The sequence below is a fragment of the Pelophylax lessonae genome, assembly GCF_965119305.1.
Source record: "Pelophylax lessonae genome assembly, chromosome: 5".
In the NCBI taxonomy this organism is placed as follows: Eukaryota; Metazoa; Chordata; class Amphibia; order Anura; family Ranidae; genus Pelophylax; species Pelophylax lessonae.
This window is the reverse complement of record NC_138772.1, coordinates 401,451,966-401,471,166: the sequence shown is the minus strand read 5'-3', so window position 1 is coordinate 401,471,166 and position 19,201 is coordinate 401,451,966. Positions and strand designations below refer to the sequence as shown.

The 19,201-nt window shown below is 41.4% G+C and overlaps 1 protein-coding gene across 1 annotated transcript in view; it reads right to left on the bottom strand.

The window, feature by feature from the left end:
- TTC39C (tetratricopeptide repeat domain 39C) overlaps positions 1-19,201 on the bottom strand; it is a 151,906-nt gene that overhangs the window by 28,655 nt on the left and 104,050 nt on the right. Inside the window, exons 4-5 of the mRNA XM_082258676.1 lie at positions 9,149-9,263; positions 497-851 (exon numbers count right to left, since the gene is read on the bottom strand). Of these exons, the coding sequence (XP_082114802.1) occupies positions 497-851; positions 9,149-9,263 (470 nt within the window). The remainder of the gene's footprint in view (positions 1-496; positions 852-9,148; positions 9,264-19,201) is intronic.

Sequence of the window (19,201 nt, the reverse complement as noted above, 5' to 3'; positions counted from 1 at the left end):
CACAAATGGCATCAAGAGGATTGCCTAAATTATCAAGAAGGCTTTGATCTTTTTATGGAACATCCCATTAAATGTGTAAAAAAATATATGGTCAAAAGAGAATAGTTGACTGCAGTTGACCGAAACGCTAACACAACAGTCTATACAAACCATAAAATAATAAGTTATTTAATGTTAACAGATACTGCATGACAAGTCCAAAAAGTGAAGTAGAACTTTGTATATTTCACCCACTGCTTGCTGGGACTACCAGGAGGATGTAACCCCGATCACATCATTGGTAGTGTACCAGAAGCCAGGTTGGGGAACAAAGCAAACATAAGAAGGCCACTAGCTGCCATGTAGACCTTGCGTTTGTCCTCACTTCATGAATCCAAGCAGTAACAAACAATAGAGCAGTTTTATCTGTTTAAATTCATTGCTTCCCCTTCCATATACTGGTTACTTACTATAAACACTATACCAACTACCGAAGCATTGCAATATAGCTACTCACGTAGCTAAAGGGGCCTTCATGTCCTTACTTTCACTTGCATACATCAGTGAAGACAGCCCCTGCAGACGATCTCCTGGAAAACCCAGCAAGTTGATGATTTTGAGCAGGTTTGGGGGCACCATGGATATGCAAAGGTGAAAAAGTCCATAGCCAAAGCTCACAGCACCTTTCAGTCTGTTCAGAGCCTCCTCCGTGACCCCCTCAGCAGCAATGTGATTATCATTAGCGGCGTCAGAGGGCGAGGATTCCTGAGACAGCTTCTTCTGATACATTTCCTGAAGGGAGTTAATGTCCATATAGCATTTGTGGTAAATCTTCCATGCTTTGCGGAGGATCCAACCACCTTTAATGTATGCTGAAATGAAGCAAAAGGACAATGGAAAAGAAAACATCAGCATAGGCATAATGGCCAATTATTCTTATAGACAACAAAAATCTGAAGAAGTGAAAACTGCAGAAGTTGCTTATACAGAGAATTAGAGTGTAGATATCTAGTTTACAGAGCATTTGCCTCACTGGCTACTATGTGCAAATCCACAGTTTTTCTTCATGACATTTTTTAAATTCCTAAATATCATTGTCTTTATACAATGACAGTTAAAATGCTTTTACCGTTAGATATAAATTTGAACTACAACTATTTTTTTTTTTTGCTTTCGATAGAGTGGGATTAAAAGAGTATCTGTGTCCCCATAAAGGGGATATCAATTCTCTTCCTGTTCCTGGTCATAGACAGCAATAAAATCTTAACAGGAACTCTAAAGTTCTCCCACTAGCACAGGGAGAGCCTATCTCACTCCTAACTAGGCAGAAGACAAACTGAGTTGGGATGGCTGATAGCAGGGGGGGGGGGGGTATTGGACCAGTGGGACAGCCCCCATAGGTGTGCCTATGTAAATTACTTTGTGTTTTAACAAGTCTTTTGCCTAGCTTGCTCGTATGGACAAAGGGTCAATACCCATTGGTGAAGACTGTATGAGTGGGCGGCGACTGTCAGAGGACGTAAGAGAAATGTGTTTTCTGCACGGAATGCAGGTTCTTGCTGGCAGAACAAGTGGAAGATCGGTGTAAAAATCACATCTAAAATATTTGCATTTAGAGGCATTTAGACACATACAATTCTTCTGATTACTTGATGTGTGTATGCATGTGTTTGTAGGCAGGTGCAATCTACTTTCTCCACTGCAGGTGATGCTCTTCTACAGCAGAACTGCAGTTGGAGAGGAAGTCAAGAGTAACAAGGTTCTGCTTTGGTTTCCTGGGTCACTGTGGAAGCTCTCTCATTGGATGCTTCCACCCCATGTGACTTTAGCAGCCATCTTGGGTAAGGCAGAATCTTTTTAAGGCTCTAGCTCCCAGGTTTGGCACGCATGTTGCGAGTTGGTAGAGTAGGGACAGGTACCTCGTTTGGTAGGAACAGAACTAGCGGCAGGGTATAGTTCCTTACGAGGAGGAAAAGCATAGGACTCAAAACCTCCTTGCTTGGGCACAAGACGGCCAGGCTGCATTCTGCCTCTCAACAGGCGCTGTTAGTTCGGCTGAATCTTGCTCTATACATGCTGTTGGAACAGTGAGTGTTTCTGTCTGGGCGGCCTTCCCCCTCCCCCCGAGTATTTGTGAACTGTCTTTGCATTATCTCAATACAAGTTCTTTCATCGCACTGGAACTGTGTGGATTATTGCCGCCGCACCACACTGCACCTCACTTAAATGTTCACATGCGTACACGAGAAAACTCTGCAGATATGTATGGCCCTGGACTCAGCTGTGCCATCTTTTTTGTACGCTGCTAAACACAGTGCACATTTTTGTTTGTAGATGCAGAGGAGTGCATTGATTCCTATAATATATAGTTGGGCGATATAAGTAGCTACAACCCTGTCTGGTGGTGGTGGGGGTATGTGGGCAGGGGGCTTATTGGAATCTGAAACCCTCTTTTAACAAGGAGGCTCCCAGATCCCCCCCATGTGAATGAGTATGGGGTAAATTGTACCCCTACTCATTCACCAAAAAAAGTGACAAAAAGAAAACAAAAACACAAGAAACTTGTCAAAAACAGTTTTTTTTTTCTTTTTGAGACTTTTTTTGGTGAATGAGTAGGGGTGCAATGTACCCCATACTCATTCACATAAGGGGTCCGGTTCTTCCAGATTCTGATAAGCCCCCTGCCCGCAGACCCCCACAACCACCGACCAGGGTTGTGGGGAAGAAGCCCTTGTCCAGATCAACCACCTGTCCCAAAGAACCTCACTATGCTGAGAGCATGTGGCCTGATATGGTTGGGGGGGACGCTCGCTCACCCCCCCCCCCCTTTCCTGGCCTGCTAGGCTGCATGCTTGGATAAGGGTCTGGTATGGATTTTGGGTGAACCCCTACACTATTTTTTTTTTAAATTTTGATATGGGGGTTCCCTTCGAAATCCTAACCAGACCCATGGGCCTGGTATGGATTGGGGGAAGAGGACCACATACCGATTTTTTTACATTTTGGTTTCCCTTAAAATCCATACCAGACCTGAAAGAGCCTGGTATGGATTGAACAGGGGGGCCACACTGTTTTTGTTCAGAATTTTGAGTCATTCGTTGGTAAGGATGCAGTGGCTGACTTCCCAGCCGGCTCCTTAACATCCAGCTAATGTTAGGGGAAACATAATGTACTAACGCACTGCAAACGCACCGCAACAACTCAATATGGGGCTTTAATTCTGAAGCAACACTAACGCTTAATGTTTTGATAATGTTAACAGCACTGTGTGCTGTCCATTGTATTATTTGCATAGACGTTTGAGAGGCATTAAAAACGCCCCTCAAACATCTGCTTTCAATGCCAGTGTGAACTTAGCCTAAACACAGCATTTTCGACTTTTGTTTGAATGAGCCCTAAAGCATTGACTGCAATTTTAACAGAATGTCTGTCCACATGTATTTCAGCAACAGGAAAACTGCAGGTTCTTTGGTTCCTCAGATATTTCAGAGATTCACCTTCCTGCTGCTAATTATGAAGAGTTCGCTGTTTTTAGAAGATTTTTTTAATGTATTTTAATATTTTTGAAGAATGCAGCTTAAGGATTGACAATCCTGCAGGAGAAGTGAGACTTTGTGGCAGGTAAGGGCAGAGAGGTGAGCGCCACCCTGGAAGTCATGCAATTAGAGTTCCTATGAAGGCAGAGTATACAGTGGTAATCGAAAGTTTGGGCACCCTAGGTAAAAATTTGTATTAATGTGCATAAAGAAGCCAAGGAAAGATGGAAAAATCTCCAAAAGGCATCAAATTACAGATTAGACATTCTTATATTTCAACAAAAGTTAGATTTTATTTCCATCATTTACACTTTCAAAATTACAGAAAACAAAAAAATGGCGTCTGCAAAAGTTTGGGCACCCTGCAGAGTTAATATTTTGTACTGCCCCCTTTGGCAAGTATCACAGCTTGTAAATGCTTTTTGTAGCCAGCCAAGAGTCTTTCAATTCTTGTTTGAGGTATCTTTGCTCATTCTTCCTTACAAAAGTCTTCCAGTTCTTTGAGATTTCTGGGCTGTCTGTCACGCACTGCTCTTTTAAGGTCTATCCATAGATTTTCAATTATGTTGAGGTCAGGAGATTGTGAAGGCCATGGCAAAAACTTCAGTTTACGACTCTTGATGTAATCCCCCGTGGATTTCGAGGTGTGTTTAGGATCATTATCCTATCGTAGAAGCCATCCTCTCTTTAACATCAGCTTTTTCACAGATGGCATCAAGTTACCATCCAAAATTTGCTGAAATTTTATTGAATCCATTTTTCCTTCTACTCGTGAGATGTTCCCTGTGCCACTGGCTGCAATACAACCCCAAAGCATGATTGATCCACCCCCATGCTTAACAGTTGGACAGAGGTTCTTTTCATTAAATTCTGTGCCCCTTCTTCTACAAACGTATCTTTGCTCATTACGGCCAAAAAGTTTGATTTTAATCTCATCGGTCCACAGAACTTGTTTCCAAAATGCATCAGACTTGTCTATATGTTCATTTGCAAAAGGTCAAACGCTGATTTTTGTGGTGAGGACGTAGAAGAGGTTTTCTTGTTATGACTCTTCCATGAAGACCATATTTGTACAAGTATCTCTTTATAGTAAAATAGTGTACCACAACTCCAGTGTCTGCCAGATCTTTCTGGAGGGATCGTGCAGTCAAACGTGGGTTTTGAATTGTTTTTCTCACAATCCTGTGAGCTGTTCTGTCTGATATTTTTCTTGGTCTTCCAGATCTTGCTTTAACTTCCACTGTTCCTGATGACTGCCATTTCTTAATTACATTCCGAACAGAGGATATTGACATCTGAAAACGCTTTGCTATCTTCTTATAGCCTTCTCCAGCTTTGTGAGTGTCAACTATTTTCAGTTTCCGTTTTCTAAACTGCTTAGAAGATCCCATGGTGCTGATTGTTGGGGCAAGGTCAGATGAGTCTGGGCATTTAAAACCTTTGAGATTGACATCACCTGGTCTTCCAAGACGATGATTGAGAACAATCCATGACACTGGCAGGTCTCAGCCTTGCAAAGGGGGCAGTGCATGCTATAAATTCTGCAGGGTGCCCAAACTTTTGCAGACACCATTTCTTTTTTTCTGTAATTTTGAAAGTGTCAATGATGGAAATAAAATCGAACTTTTGTTGACATATTATAAGAATGTTGAATCTGTAATTTGATGCCTTTTGGAGATTTTTCCATCTTTCCTTGGCTTCTTTATGCACATTAATACAAATTTTTACCTGGGGTGCCCAAACTTTCGATCACCACTGTAACTCTGCCATAGCTAATGTTTCACTTGCTTATGGACTGGACATTGGCAAACCACTTTTCCACTTCTAGACCTTTCTTCTTAAAGCACTGGAATAAAGTTGTCCCTTCTCAGTTATTTATTTTTTTAAATCCAAAATTGTTCTCATTAGTATTGAAATGGGCGTAGTCAGGCATATTTTCAATGCTATTTACCAATAACTTAATACAAAGCGGAGCAGTTTACCCCAGGCCTACTAAATCTGTTTACAAAATGACAAACCCCCAATGTCTGTTAAGAGCAGATGGAATATACTTTACAAGCAAATAAAGAGGACTAGATAACATACAAGCAGTATAGTACATGGTTCAGACAAGTCAGAATATTTACAGTTTATTTTATATGCTGTGTAGATTTAAACTCTAGAAATTTTTTTTTAATTTGCTGATGAATATTTATATTAAACTGCAATGCAAATAGCTTCTAAACGGCTCGATGCTGGCATCATAATGCTCTAAAGTGCATCGCTTATAATTTATTCATTAAACCTCAGGCGCTGTCTTTTGTAAAAGACGTTATGACTGCAGCAGCTCCATTGTATTTGCGTATATGAATGGTGAACTGCTAACCTCCTTTTATATGCTGAAAGAACAACCATACAAAAAAAATGGCTTCCCTCATCTTATTAAAAATTAAAAACAAGTGGGAATTCACAATTTTCTAAGGAGGTACATAATTTGGTTGTCAAAGCTCTAACGCCAAACCATCTCTTCTATTATTACAACACCATCCTTAGACAAACTTTAATCAACTTATATAATCTGACTTTTACATGGTAATCTTGATAACAAAATTGTCTTTTTTTTATCACATGTATTACATGCATTTCCTGGTCACCAGTTATCTTATTTCAACAGAGTGAGTTCTGATTGGTTGCTAAGGATTATTTACACTTGAGTGTTTTATTTCCCAATTCCCAAAAGATGACAACGCTCAAGATAACAAAAAACCTTTCTTCTCAATGGACCTCCTCATATTTGAGTATTGACACCTGTTACATGAAGCTTTGAAGAGTACATTAGGTTATTTGGGGCAGAATTGCATGTGTTTTGGGCTCCATAGACCAGGGGTCTCCAAATTTTTCTAAACAAAGAGCCATTTTACTGCTCTTTAGACTTAGGCTTCTTTCACACGGCCGCTCAGTTTATTTCGTCTGCTGCGGCACTTTTTTTTTTTTTTCACGGAGCGGATGACACTTGTGTCATCCGCATCCGCTCCGTATGTCCGCATATCATCCCATCCGTTTGCGGGTGATATACGGACATAATGTATGTCTATGTGATTGCGGACGTCAGCGGATGACACCGCTGACATCCGTTTTTGCGTCCTTTCCGTTTTTTAAACGGAAGAAAAACAGGGTTCTGTTCCAAAAAATGGAACAGAACTGAAAGGACGCAAATCGGATGTCAGCGGATGGTCATCCGCAATCCCATTGACATGGATTATGTCCGTATATCACCCGCAAACAGATGGGGTGATATACGGACATACGGAATGCCTGTGTGAAAGGGGCCTTAAGGAGGGGGGGGGGGTGGCAGCCTGTGGCCATTGGGAGTAGAAAATTGTATCAGTAGATAGGGGCAGAACCGATGGTGTCCATGAGAAGAGTAGTGTGCCATCTTTGGCGTCAGTGGAAGAATAGTGTCTTATCATTGGTGTCAGTGGGAGGAATTGTTCCTCATCCTTGGTGTCAGTCTGAGGAACAGCATCCCGAGGGACGAATAAAGGCAAGCAAAGGGCCACACACAGTTTGGAGACCACTGCCATAGACTTTAATGGGAACAATTGAAAAACTTGAAAACCATGTACAGTAAAACCTTGGTTTGAGAGTAACTTGGTTTAAGAGCGCTTTGCAAGACAAGCAAAATTTTCAAATAAATTTTGACTTGATATACAAGCGATGTCTTGATATACAAGTAGCCTCAAGTCACAGCTGAGTATAAAAGAGAAGAGAGGCGCCTCTAAGTGTAGCAATATGGTTAAATTTAATGAAGGTACAACATTTAGCAACTCACATGGTTGATGATTGGAACAGGCACATCGAAGGATGCAGGCATCCAGGCTAAAGCTGTCCACATAGACCATCCTCCGCACCGTCATCTACGTCATCCTTTGCATGCTGCCCCTTGCTTTCAGATCGCTTTACGCAAGGATGGTCTTCCCGGTCAGGATTACAGACTGGCAGCCGGCGGGGCAGAAGATAGTCTATGTGGACAGCTTTACCCCGGATGCCTGCATACTTAGATGTGCCTGTTTTATTCATCAACCATGTGAGTTGCTAATGTTGTACCTTCATTAAATGGAATCATATTGCTACACTTAGAGGCGCCTCTCATCTCTTTGATACTCTGTAACTCCTGCTGGATTTTTCTTCTAATCCCCTTGTGGAAGCGGCTATTTGTGGATGGACATTTTATGGATACACAACCTATCGCAATGCTATAATCTTTTTATATGGACTATAAACTGAAGGACTTATGAATAAATGGTTGTGGAACGAATCATCTGAGTTTCCATTATTTCTTATGGGGAAATTTGCTTTGATATAAGAGTGCTTTGGATTACAAGCATGTTTCCGGAACTAATTATGCTCGCAATCCAAGGTTTTACTGTATTTACATGCGTTTGTCAGACACTTTAATTTAAAAGGCTTTAGGACAAATAATGCAAATACTATACAAGTCACGCAAAAAATGCTTATACAAAAGCACAATAAAAAACACTCTTAAATGCCTAGCTATGCTCACGCTAAGTGTCAATGGGGGCGAAGGCATACATGACCATTTTGATTTTATTTAAACTCAATTAATAAAGAAATACAAAGAACGATGATGATGGAGTATGAAATCACAAAGCAACCAAACAGATTTCAGTTTTCTGTAGTAACATACGCAAAATTAATTCTCATTGGTTGTTTGTAGGTTAATTAATTTTTAACATTTCTATTATCCAGGTCATTTAGAAAGTATTGAGATTGGTTGGTGCCGGTTGGAGCACTTTTCTCTTTTGCAGCATCCAAATGATGGGTTCTAATTGGTGCAATAATTGCAATGAATTTATGGACTTAAAAAAGACCACTATACTTAACATGGCTGTGATCCAAAGCTAGCCAATTTACATAAACTCACCAAGAAGAAATCTACAAACTACATACCTGCAGCTAAATCTTTTTCTGAATTGTTGGAATTTGCTTTGTGGATGGTTTAACAAAGAATTCCATACAAAATACATGTATTTTCTTTTGAGTAGACTGAGGTTGAAGTATCAGCGATCACAACCTATCCCTGGCACAGCTTTTCAGCTGCCTTTAGTGTTCACCAATCCAAAATGGATTTCTCCATATTCCAGCAGAGAATCCTACTAGAGTTCAGATGCTGCAGCATTTCATAGTCCTAGGTTGGTGGCATTGGAAAATCAGTTGAAAAGCCAAGCTCAGCTGGTTGCAGTTGTGCCAGGGATGGGTGAGGATCTCCCTGCCAGGGCACTAGAAGCATAAAGACAGCTGATACCCTTTCTGCACAGATAGAAAGGAAGGCTACATTTAAGTGCAATATGTTTTTTATTTCAGAGTGACTGACAGTTAAGAACATGGAGAATAAGGATGAGGACTTTATTTTTCATTTAAATGTATATACCTTTAATAAACCCATTCCATGCTCTGTATGAAATACTTTTTTTAACATCGGTTGTGTGTCATTTTGAAAATATTCCAACAGAGCCAATAATGGCAGCCTAACTTTTTTACCTTTTCCCAGAGAACAAGCAGCATTCTGACACACATATTAATGTTTCAGCCAGCATAGGGAATGGCTGATCTCATTTATTCTGGACACTCACCTGACAGCTCCTGCTTAACAAAGGAAAGCACGGCTAAGTAAACTTGGCAGTCTGCAACAATGATCTGTCTCTGCAAGCGGTCAATCATAGACTGGGCAGACTTCCTAACATCAACCTGCAGAAAAGAAAACATGTACCAATATCAATGTAATATTCCTAATGAGTTCCCGATCTGGTAAACAAAATCTGATATATGTATACTACAGGTCATACTGCTCAGAAATACACACATTTAATGTCTTAATTCACAGTACAAAACAAAGGTCAACGTTATTAACCCTTTTACTGCCAGACCCTGTGCTCCACTATTAAACTCTGGGGGCCAGACCATTTTTGCAACTGTTCTATTTATTTTACTTATAGCTTTCAAAGTTTGGTAAAGACCTCCCAGTAATCCTCCCTGACCACCACCACCATTGCCGAGTATATGTGAAGCGAGATGAAGGGACGCTGTGTGTGTGTGACCCATTCCCCCAGGCTACTCTTGGCGTCCGTCAGCATTAGCCATCAAGCACCATATAGTGCTCCCTGCTCTACACTATCAGCCAGCTGATCCATCTTGCTCTGATGCTGGTAAGTGAACACTGTAAGCCAGGGGTCTTCAAACTATGGCCCTTCAGTTGTTCAGGAACTACAAATCCCATCATGCCTAGTCATGTCTGTGAATGTCAGAGTTTTACAATGACTCATGGGATGTGTAGTTCCACAACAGCTGGAGGGCCGTAGTTTGAGGATCCCTGCTATAAGCTTTCAATAAACTTTGAGGTTTATTATGGACTTCAAGATGGAGATTTGTATTTCTTTCCTGACATTCCTTTGGGAATGACTGTGGAGTGATGACCATCGTTTTGTTTTCTGACTGCCCAGCCTGTGTTAACATCTTGTGCGCTTTTGGCCATTATAACCTTTAGCCAATCTTTTCTTGTAAGAGGCATGATGATTATTCCTAGCCGGTGGTGGATCTCTTTGCAGCTGAGATGGAAGAACACATGCTAATGATCTTTGTTCTCACTATGGACTTCACAATTTCCTTTATATTATGGCATATGGACATTTATATATGCATCGTTTTTGTTTGCACAGTTGTTGTTTCTTTTATGCACGGTAAAAGCGTAACTCCACTTTTGTTAAGAAAAACAAAACATTCTCCTCTGGGTAATCTATGTACATTGCAAGGTTTATAACAACTATGGAATGCACTGATACCACTTTTTTTTAGCAACGAGTACTCGTTGATGCTGATTACCGATACCTATTTTTGGCATTTAGGGAGATCAAGAGAAGGAGGAAGAGGAGGAGGAAAAGGGAGGGGGGTCTACATCGTCTATCAGTGTGCTGTGTAATATTAACCCTTGGATAAGACCAAGTGATGAGCAAACACAGCACTCCCAACACTCAGTACTGCCAGCACCACAGCTAGGAGGTCCATGTTGTCATCCTACATCTTCCTCTAGTCCCATCTCCTCCATCCCATGCCCCCCTCCTCCTGCAGTCCATACAACATGTTTGAGTGCCTATTAGATGGATTGAATAGCACACAGTGTAAAACAATGGGATCCGGATTAGCCAATCAGGGGCTTTTCTCCCTTGCAGACAGCACAGGGGTTAACACTGGGATCCTAATTAAGCCAATGAGCTGTGTCTCCTCTCCTCTCCAAAGGCAGCACAAAGTTAACACAGGACTCCTAATTAATACTTTAGACAGCTTTAAACCTTTAGATAGGGCAGGACAGGGTTAAACCAAGTTTTTCATTAGCCAGTCAGCAGTGGGTTTCTCTCCCAGCAGGCAGCACAGGGGGTAACAACGGCTCCTGTGTACAGACTCCGGATCTCCTGAAGTGTCCTGACAAGAGACGGAGCCAGTGACACCCGAAGAAAACACGCTAACGGGCCGAAGGAGACCTGCACAGCATCAGAGGGGACGTCCGATACCAGCAGATGCTGGTGAAAGTGCTCCACAAAAGATATACACAGTGAGGGCACCAGAAAGCTGGAGACAATGCAGCCAGAAAAACAGCCATTAGACATAGGATAACTAAAATCCAAACTGGGAGGATGCTGACCCAGTCCAAGACTACAGGTTTCGGGGTTTAACCCCCTTCTTCAGGTCACATAGTCATGTAGTCCTGGACCGAGTTGGCATCCTCCCAGTTTGGATTTTAGTTATCCAGTGTCTAACGGCTGTTTTCTGGCTTTCCAGTGCCCTCACTGTGTGTATCTTTTGTGGAGCACTTCCGTCAGCATCTGCCGGCTTCCAAAGTGCACTCTGAGTCTGTGCAGGTCTCCTCTGGCCCGTGAGCGTGTTTCCTTCGGGTCTCCCTGGCTGTCACTGTCCCTTGTCAAGATCCCCCAGGAGATTCAGGGGCTGAGCCATCCATCCATTCAACCTGGCAGTGAAGTGCACCTTACCATCTATGAGTTTATGAATGCTCCTGTACCACTGATGGCTAGCGGCAGCTGTCCCTGGTTTTGTTTACATTCATCTGTCAGCAGGGAACCCCGCTGACGGATTAATAAGTCATCAGTTGTTAAGGATGCGGCGGCCCAGCTCCTTAACAACTGATAATTGCTGCAGGAAGAATCCTGCTGACATCTGAAAAAACCAAACCAGCAGGTATCGGTTTTAAGTATCTGTGCATTTGCAAATGCTTCGTATCGGCACCGATACCAGTATCGGTGCAAACCCAATAACCGCCTTTGTTGCAGATTCCTATCTTTTGTTAATCTGAAGAAATCACTGTTTGTTTCTCTGTGCCTCTGTGCTGAGTGGGTCTAATGAGAGTGGTTTCAAAAATATCAACCAGCTGTGCACCTGCAGGGCACTAATGAGAAAATCTGCAGGGCCATCCTTTTAGACGTGTTCCTATTTGGAGTATCTCACCAAAAATAAGATTTTTGTTGAAGGAGATGCCTGAAATCCAACTTGTATCTTAGGCAGACTTCTGGGAAAATTGGTGAGCCAATCACACAAGTAGGAAATTATGTTTCTAGGGTGGCTGGGGTGTGCAGTAAACATCCTGTGTACAGAAAAGCTCCAGGTAGCCATATTGCATTTTCAGAAAATTACAACAGGTGCAGATTGAAAAGGAAAGGTAATTTTTAATAACATTCATTTACAATACGATTTGTGTCGCAATTGTATACACAATATTATTTTTTCTTTATTTGCTATTTTTTTCCCCCAAGAAAGTGGAGTTATTCTTTAAGTGTTGGATGTATATCTGAAATTTATTGAACGCTCTTCCATACTTCACTCTCTGGCATTTTCCTATTGGAACATGCATGTTTAAATATTTGGTGTCTCATATTGCTCTTAAAAGTTTGCTGTTCTATATTGCACTTTATTCACTGTTGCATATTGCAATTATTTGCACATTTGTTTTATCTATAGCGCTGCTTTGACACATATACACTGTCGTTTGCCAGGTGTAAACAAGGCCTATTTTTTTTTTTTTTCTTTTTAATTTTTCTTTTCTGGAGATCTGTCCAACAGTGTTAATTTGGTTGACAAAGATATTTTTGTAGACAAAATTAACACTAGTACTGGAGATCTTAGTCGACTAAAATATGACTAAATCTATAATAATTCAGATTGCTAAAATACGATGAAAGCTAAAATGGCATTTAAGTAAAAAAAAACTATGACTAAAACTAAATTGAAATTTGACATTAAAATTAACACTGCTGTCCAAGCAGAGGATGAGGCAGTTTGTCATTTTAGCTCATGGAACACTAGGTTGTTAATACAAGAAAATTGCTTAATGATTTTGAAGATGAACAAGGGCTATGGAGCTATCTTAAAACTTCTATACAGGAACCTCTCCTTGTAAAATTGTACATCTTTACTTTGTACTATTATGTTCAAGTAAAAAAGTAAAGCCTATAGTAAATATTATATCATCTGTCTGAGCAGAGATTTTAACTGGCCATACATGCATAGATTTCTTTACTTCAGCCTGGATGGATGATCTCCCCTGCCGGTGATGTCGCTAAATGGCCCTGCCCCCTAGTTATTAAAGAGCTTTCAGACGGCGGGTGCCTTAGTCGGGACCGGAGGTTTTTTTCTTTTCTTTTGTTCGGGTTGGCAGTGGGCGTTGTGATTGACGATGGATCTACACTAAGGGACTTTTTATATTTTTTTTATAAAAGAAAAAAACTTGTGTTGTATTTTTAATAAAATTTTCACTTTTTCGGTGAATGAGTAGGAGTACTATGTACCCCATACTTACTGACATGGGGGGGGGGCCGGATCTGGGGTCCCCATTGCATTTTTTTCACAAGTCCCACACAAGTCACATGTATATCATGCAGGTGCAACTTTCAAACTTTTGAGGGTTTAGTCTATAGCCTCACGTCGCTTGAAAGTCAGACCCAAAGCAGGGCAGCAGCTACTTTAAAATTGCTGCATAGCTATGAACGTTATACATTGGGAAACATGAGGTGCATCGCGTGAGGGGGTCATGCCGGGTCCAAAGTCGTATGACAAGTCGCACAAGTGTGAATGAGGCCTTAGCAATAATTCCAGTAAAGTAGACAAAACATCAAGGAATACATTTTTTGACTGCAAAACACTGTGCCAATTCCTGAAGAACAGCTATGGTGTGTGTTTATTTTCTGCAGGAGCCTGGCATTGCACCTATGATCCACTCATCATGGGTGCAATTCTTTGTAGGCTCCTGTGGAAAAAAAATAAATGATAATAAATGCCCATTTTTTCCTGCAAAAATCCATTGTATGTCAATTTATGATTATTATAATTATTATTAATATTAATAATATTTTTTTATTTATTTTTTTTAAATAAACTTGTGTTTATTTAAAGTTATGGGAACTTGGCCCCTCCCACATTCAAGTCTACAAAAGCAATTTTTGCTTAGGACCTTCCAGCCAGAATGACAGGGCTATGCAGTAAAGCAGGAAGGCAATTGTTTAGAGTATTCTTCCCAGCTTCCAATTCTACTGTACTATGAGCACTGCTCATATGAAACCATTTCCCTGCAGCAAATGCAGAGTCTGCACTACAAGGAGGAATCCATGCAGGCATTAGTCTCTATGCACCTGACTGCAGTAACCCCCCCTCCATCTTTTCTGTTTTTGGCGGACAGAAACTCCCCTCATTTAAATTTCTACTGAGAGAAGTCCAGGGGCATACCACCGAGTTCTCATCCAAGATCATCTGTCTGTTATAATCAGATCCATTCATGCCAGCAGCAACAGCAGTCCAAGTGTAACCCAGGGTGGCAGCAATGCCAGATGTGTGCTGTCTTTTAAAGGTCAAAGTTCTGTACTGCAGGACAGAGGACATCTTCAATCCATATCTTGGGGGAGGAAAATAGATCTTTTAAAATAATGGCAGTGCTGGGTAATTCTGAAAAACTATTAAAAAAGCTATTTTATTCCATAATTTGAAACAGTCTGGTGCATAGAGATAAATGGCCAAACAAGATTTCCCTTTGCAGTGCAAACTATGTTCATTCATGTCATTTGCATAGTAAACATGTACAGCAGGGAGGCAATGTCACACAGCCAGAGAATGCAGAGCAGTAGCACATGCCAGGGAAATAGAAGGCAGGCGGGGGGGGGGGGGGGGGCTGTATCGATGGTACTCTCAGCTTCGCTCTGCACAGAGATTTCCAGCTCGTGGGACAACATTCTAATTACCAGCAGTGATCATCACTGTGGTTGGTTACCTCTACAATTGATCTCTAAAGCCTCGTACACACGATCAGATTATCGAACGATCTTGCGTCCGATTTTTGTTGCACGTTAGTCTCATATGGAAAGCGTCGCAAAGAGATTACTTTCTTACGAAAATTCCCATACGACAGAATTCTACTTCAGAAATGATTTCATGTGTTGCATAGTTTTGTATGTTTTCTTTCGTTTCTGAGCATGCCTAGTTTTGCTCTTACAATTTTTTTCGGACTAAACCTGCACCAATTAAATGAAAATTGGACGTTGTGTTGACATACGATGAAAATTTTATAGCCTGCACATCCAGATTTTGTCGTCCACAAATTCGTAATGGGCTGTCGAAAGCACCATACCAACAATGTGAAAAACGGCAGATCGTTCATCGGACGAAATTTTACTTCCGATTTACGTATCGTGTGTACGGGCCTTTACACACAAGCAGAACACAGACTCCCATCATTCACAGTAGCTGTTGTAAGTATTCTGAAATTCTGAACTATTCTGAAATTCCATAAGTATTCTGAAATAAGTATTCTTTTTAAGAAAGGGCCATGACACCCACCACCTTGCTAGATAGGTAAAAAAACAGAATTTATAACCTGCAAGGAGTTCTTCTTTAGCCACTTTATCTCCGAAGGTTTACCCCCCTTCATGACCAGGCCATTTTTTGCAATACGGCACTGAGTTACTTTAACTGACAATTGTGCAGTCATGCAACCCTGTACCTAAACAAAATGTATGTCTTTTTTTCCCAACAGAGCTTCCTTTTTGTTGGTCACCGCTGCATTTTTTATTGTTTGCGTTATAAAACAACAATAGAACGACAATTTTAATTTTAAAAAAATATATACTTTCTGCTGTAAAATATATCCCCAAAAAAAAATCAAATTTTTTCATCAATTTAGGCCAATATGTATTCTGCTACATATTTTTGGTAAAAAAAAAAAAAAAATCCCAATAAGCGTATATTGATTGGTTTGTGCAAAAGTTATAGCGTCTACAAACTATGGAATATTTTTATTTTTATTTTTTACTAGTAATAGTGGGGATCAGCAACTTTTAGCGGGACTGCGATATTGTGGCAACAGTCAGGAGACTGACACTATTTGGGGACCAGTGACACTAATACAGTGATCAGTGCTAAAAAAATATGCACTGTCACTGTACTAGTGACACGGGTAGGTTAACAGGAGCGATCAAAGGATTAAATGTGCGCCTAACAAGTGCTTTACTACTGTGGGGGAGGTGCCTGTACTAGGAGAAGGCATGGATAGGTGCCCCTACTTAGCAGAGACACAGGATCCATGTCTTCTATAGAGACATAACGGCGATCTGCCTTGTTTACATAGGCAGACCAACCGCCTTTCTGTGACTGTACCGAAGCATTAGCAGGTGCTGGCAGACATCGAGCACCCGCTGATCCAAGTGCAGGATCATGTACTAGGTATGTGATCCTGTGCAGGAGAGCCGCCTTGCCACCGTATATTTACAATATACAGTCAGCAAGCGATTAAAGCATTTAGAGAATCAGCTTAAGGACTTTTACTTTCAGTAATGTTTATTGAAATATTCAAAATACACGTATAACAAAATAAAACACAATAAAATAATAGGGATGAACATAAGGTAGGGAATACATGAACAACAAGGTTTGCATGCAATTGCTAAAGTCAATGTCCGTAAAGGAGGAGTACAATGCATGTTATAAAAGCATAAAAATATAAAATATGCATAACGTGGACTATCTGCCGTCGGAACTATCAGCAGGAGAAGCAAAACAAAGGGAAAAAACAAACATCGACACATCCTGAACTACGTGTCTATAAAAGTGTCAACAGGACGGAGTAAAATATTTTCTGTTTGACCAAATTGACCAGTCTCTGTGGAATTTGGGGCCTTTGAAGGTGGAAAAGGCATAGGCTCGCTCTAAGGAGAATTGGAGATTGACTTGCCTCAAGGTCTCTAAATGCAAGGGAGCAATAGGTTGCTTCCAGTATCTTGCTATGACTGTTCTGGCTGCAATCAAGATATGAGCCACAACTATACGCATATGGGATGGAAAGGTTTCTAAACCTAGGGAGAGTAGTGCTAAGGCAGGATCTGGTTTACGTAGTATACCGGTAGTGTCCGAGATAATCTCGAAGATTTTACCCCAGAAACTGGTCAACCCTTTACAGTGCCAAAAGATATGAGCAATCGTGCCCACCTGGTCGCAATTACGCCAGCAGAGAGGGCTTTGGGCATCATAAATTTTAGACAGACGATAGGGCGTTAAGTACCAACGGGTTAGGAGTTTCTGTGCCTGCTCCCAATGAGATACACATCTAGACGCTTTATAAGTGGCACGGATGGCTACTTGCCATTGTGTGTCTGAAAAGACTTGCTTAAGTTCTCCTTCCCAAGTGACCAAATGTGGTGATTTTCGGAATACATTTTTGTGTTTGATGGTGTTATAGAACATGGAAATGCCCTTTAGCTTAAGGACTTTTAAATATGGTTTAAAAATGGTGCAAGAAAAATATTTACAGAAAGTGTTATTACAAAAATAGACTTTTCCTCATTTCACTCCTACCTGCTCTCCTTTTTTTCCCCAAATCCTTTTTTTTTTTCCCCAGAAACCCTCCTGACACCACCTGGATGCTTGCATAGATGAGAATGACATTCCAATCACCTACAGCTTCCAGGAGGCAGGTTATCTTCTCCCGGGTTTCTACTGCTGGCCCCTCAACCATACACTGCAGCACTAGTGTGTTTTGAAGCCACCTGATGACACACCTGTACCCCAACATATCATCAGGGGTGCCATTTTTAAGAACCTGGAAGGGACAGCTGCCCCCCTAGTGACATAAGTAAAGAAGATGGTGGCAAGGAACCTGGCATACAGTGGCAAATTGCAGCAGCACAATGCTGGATGTGCAAGTACGTCTTTAGAAGACAACCCAGCAAGGTTTGCTTGGTCTTTAGTTCCAGCAGAATCCAATTCACTTTAGGGTTAAGTCTGATATCTGATAGAGCCACTGGACTTTAGAATGACTGTCGGCATTTGTGCGTAATTTCAATGGAAAATTGAGACCTCAGCTGCAAATGACGCCATCTTTTCTGGTCCCTGAAGAGGGTGTGTGCTGTACACAGAATGTGTACTGACCACACCCCAGAAACATAATTTCCTGCTTGTGTGATCGGCTCACCAATTTTCCCAGAAGTCTGCCTAAGATACAAGTCAGATTTCTGGCATCCCCTGCAACAAAAATTTCATTTTTGGTGAGATACTCCCAATAGGAACACGTCTAAAGGGATGCAGGCCCAGCAGCTTTCCTCATTAGAGCTCTGCAGCTGCACAACTCGTTGATAATTATGAAACCACTCCCATTTGACCCACTCAGCACAGAGGAACAAACAACGATTTTTTCAGAACAAAAAGGTAGGAATCTGCAACAAAGTTTGTTAAAATCCCTGCAATGTACATAGATCACCCAGAGGGGAATGTTTTTTTCTCAACAAAAGTGAAGTTACACTTTAAACTTCTCCACAACTTTATCCCTGACCTGTCTGGTATGTTCCTTGGCCTTCATGATGCTGTTTGTTCACTAAGGTTCTCTAGCAAACCTCTGAGGAATTGACAGAACAGCTGTAGTATTTATACGGAGATTAAAATTACACACAGGTGGACTCCATTTACTAATTAGGGGGTTTCTGAAGGCAATTGTTAGGCCCCTTTCACACAGGCGGACTGTTCAGATCCGCCTGTCAGTTTTTTTGGCAGATCTGAACGGTCCCCCAATGCATTCCTAGGGGGCATCGGATGTCAGCGGAGACATGTCCACTGACATCCGACCCGCTCCGATTCGTCAAATCTGGACGGATGGAAACCCTATTTTCCATCCGTCCAGCGGATCGGATCGGATCAGATGAGAACGGACCGACGGTCCGTTCCCATCCGATTTCCCCCATAGAAATGCATGGGGAACTGAAGGCTTGACAGCTGTGTCTCCGCACAGAGACACAGCTGTCCTCCTGCTGCTCAGCGGGGGATAGGCGGCTCGATTCCCCGCTGAGAAAAACGGACTCCGTCCAACGGACAGAGTGTGTGAAAGGAGCCTAAAGGGGGCGGAATACAAATGCACGCCACACTTTTCAGATATTTGTCAATCATTTTAAAAACCATTTATCATTTTCCTTTCACTTCCAAATTATGTGTCACTTTGTGATGGTCTATCACATACATTCCCAATAAAATACATTACCATTTTTGGTTGTAACATGGCAAAATGTTCAAGGGGTATGAATACTTTTTTAAGGCACTGAAGTAGGGTTCCACTCTAAAAAGTGTTTGCTAATGTGGCCTTGCACACACACGGG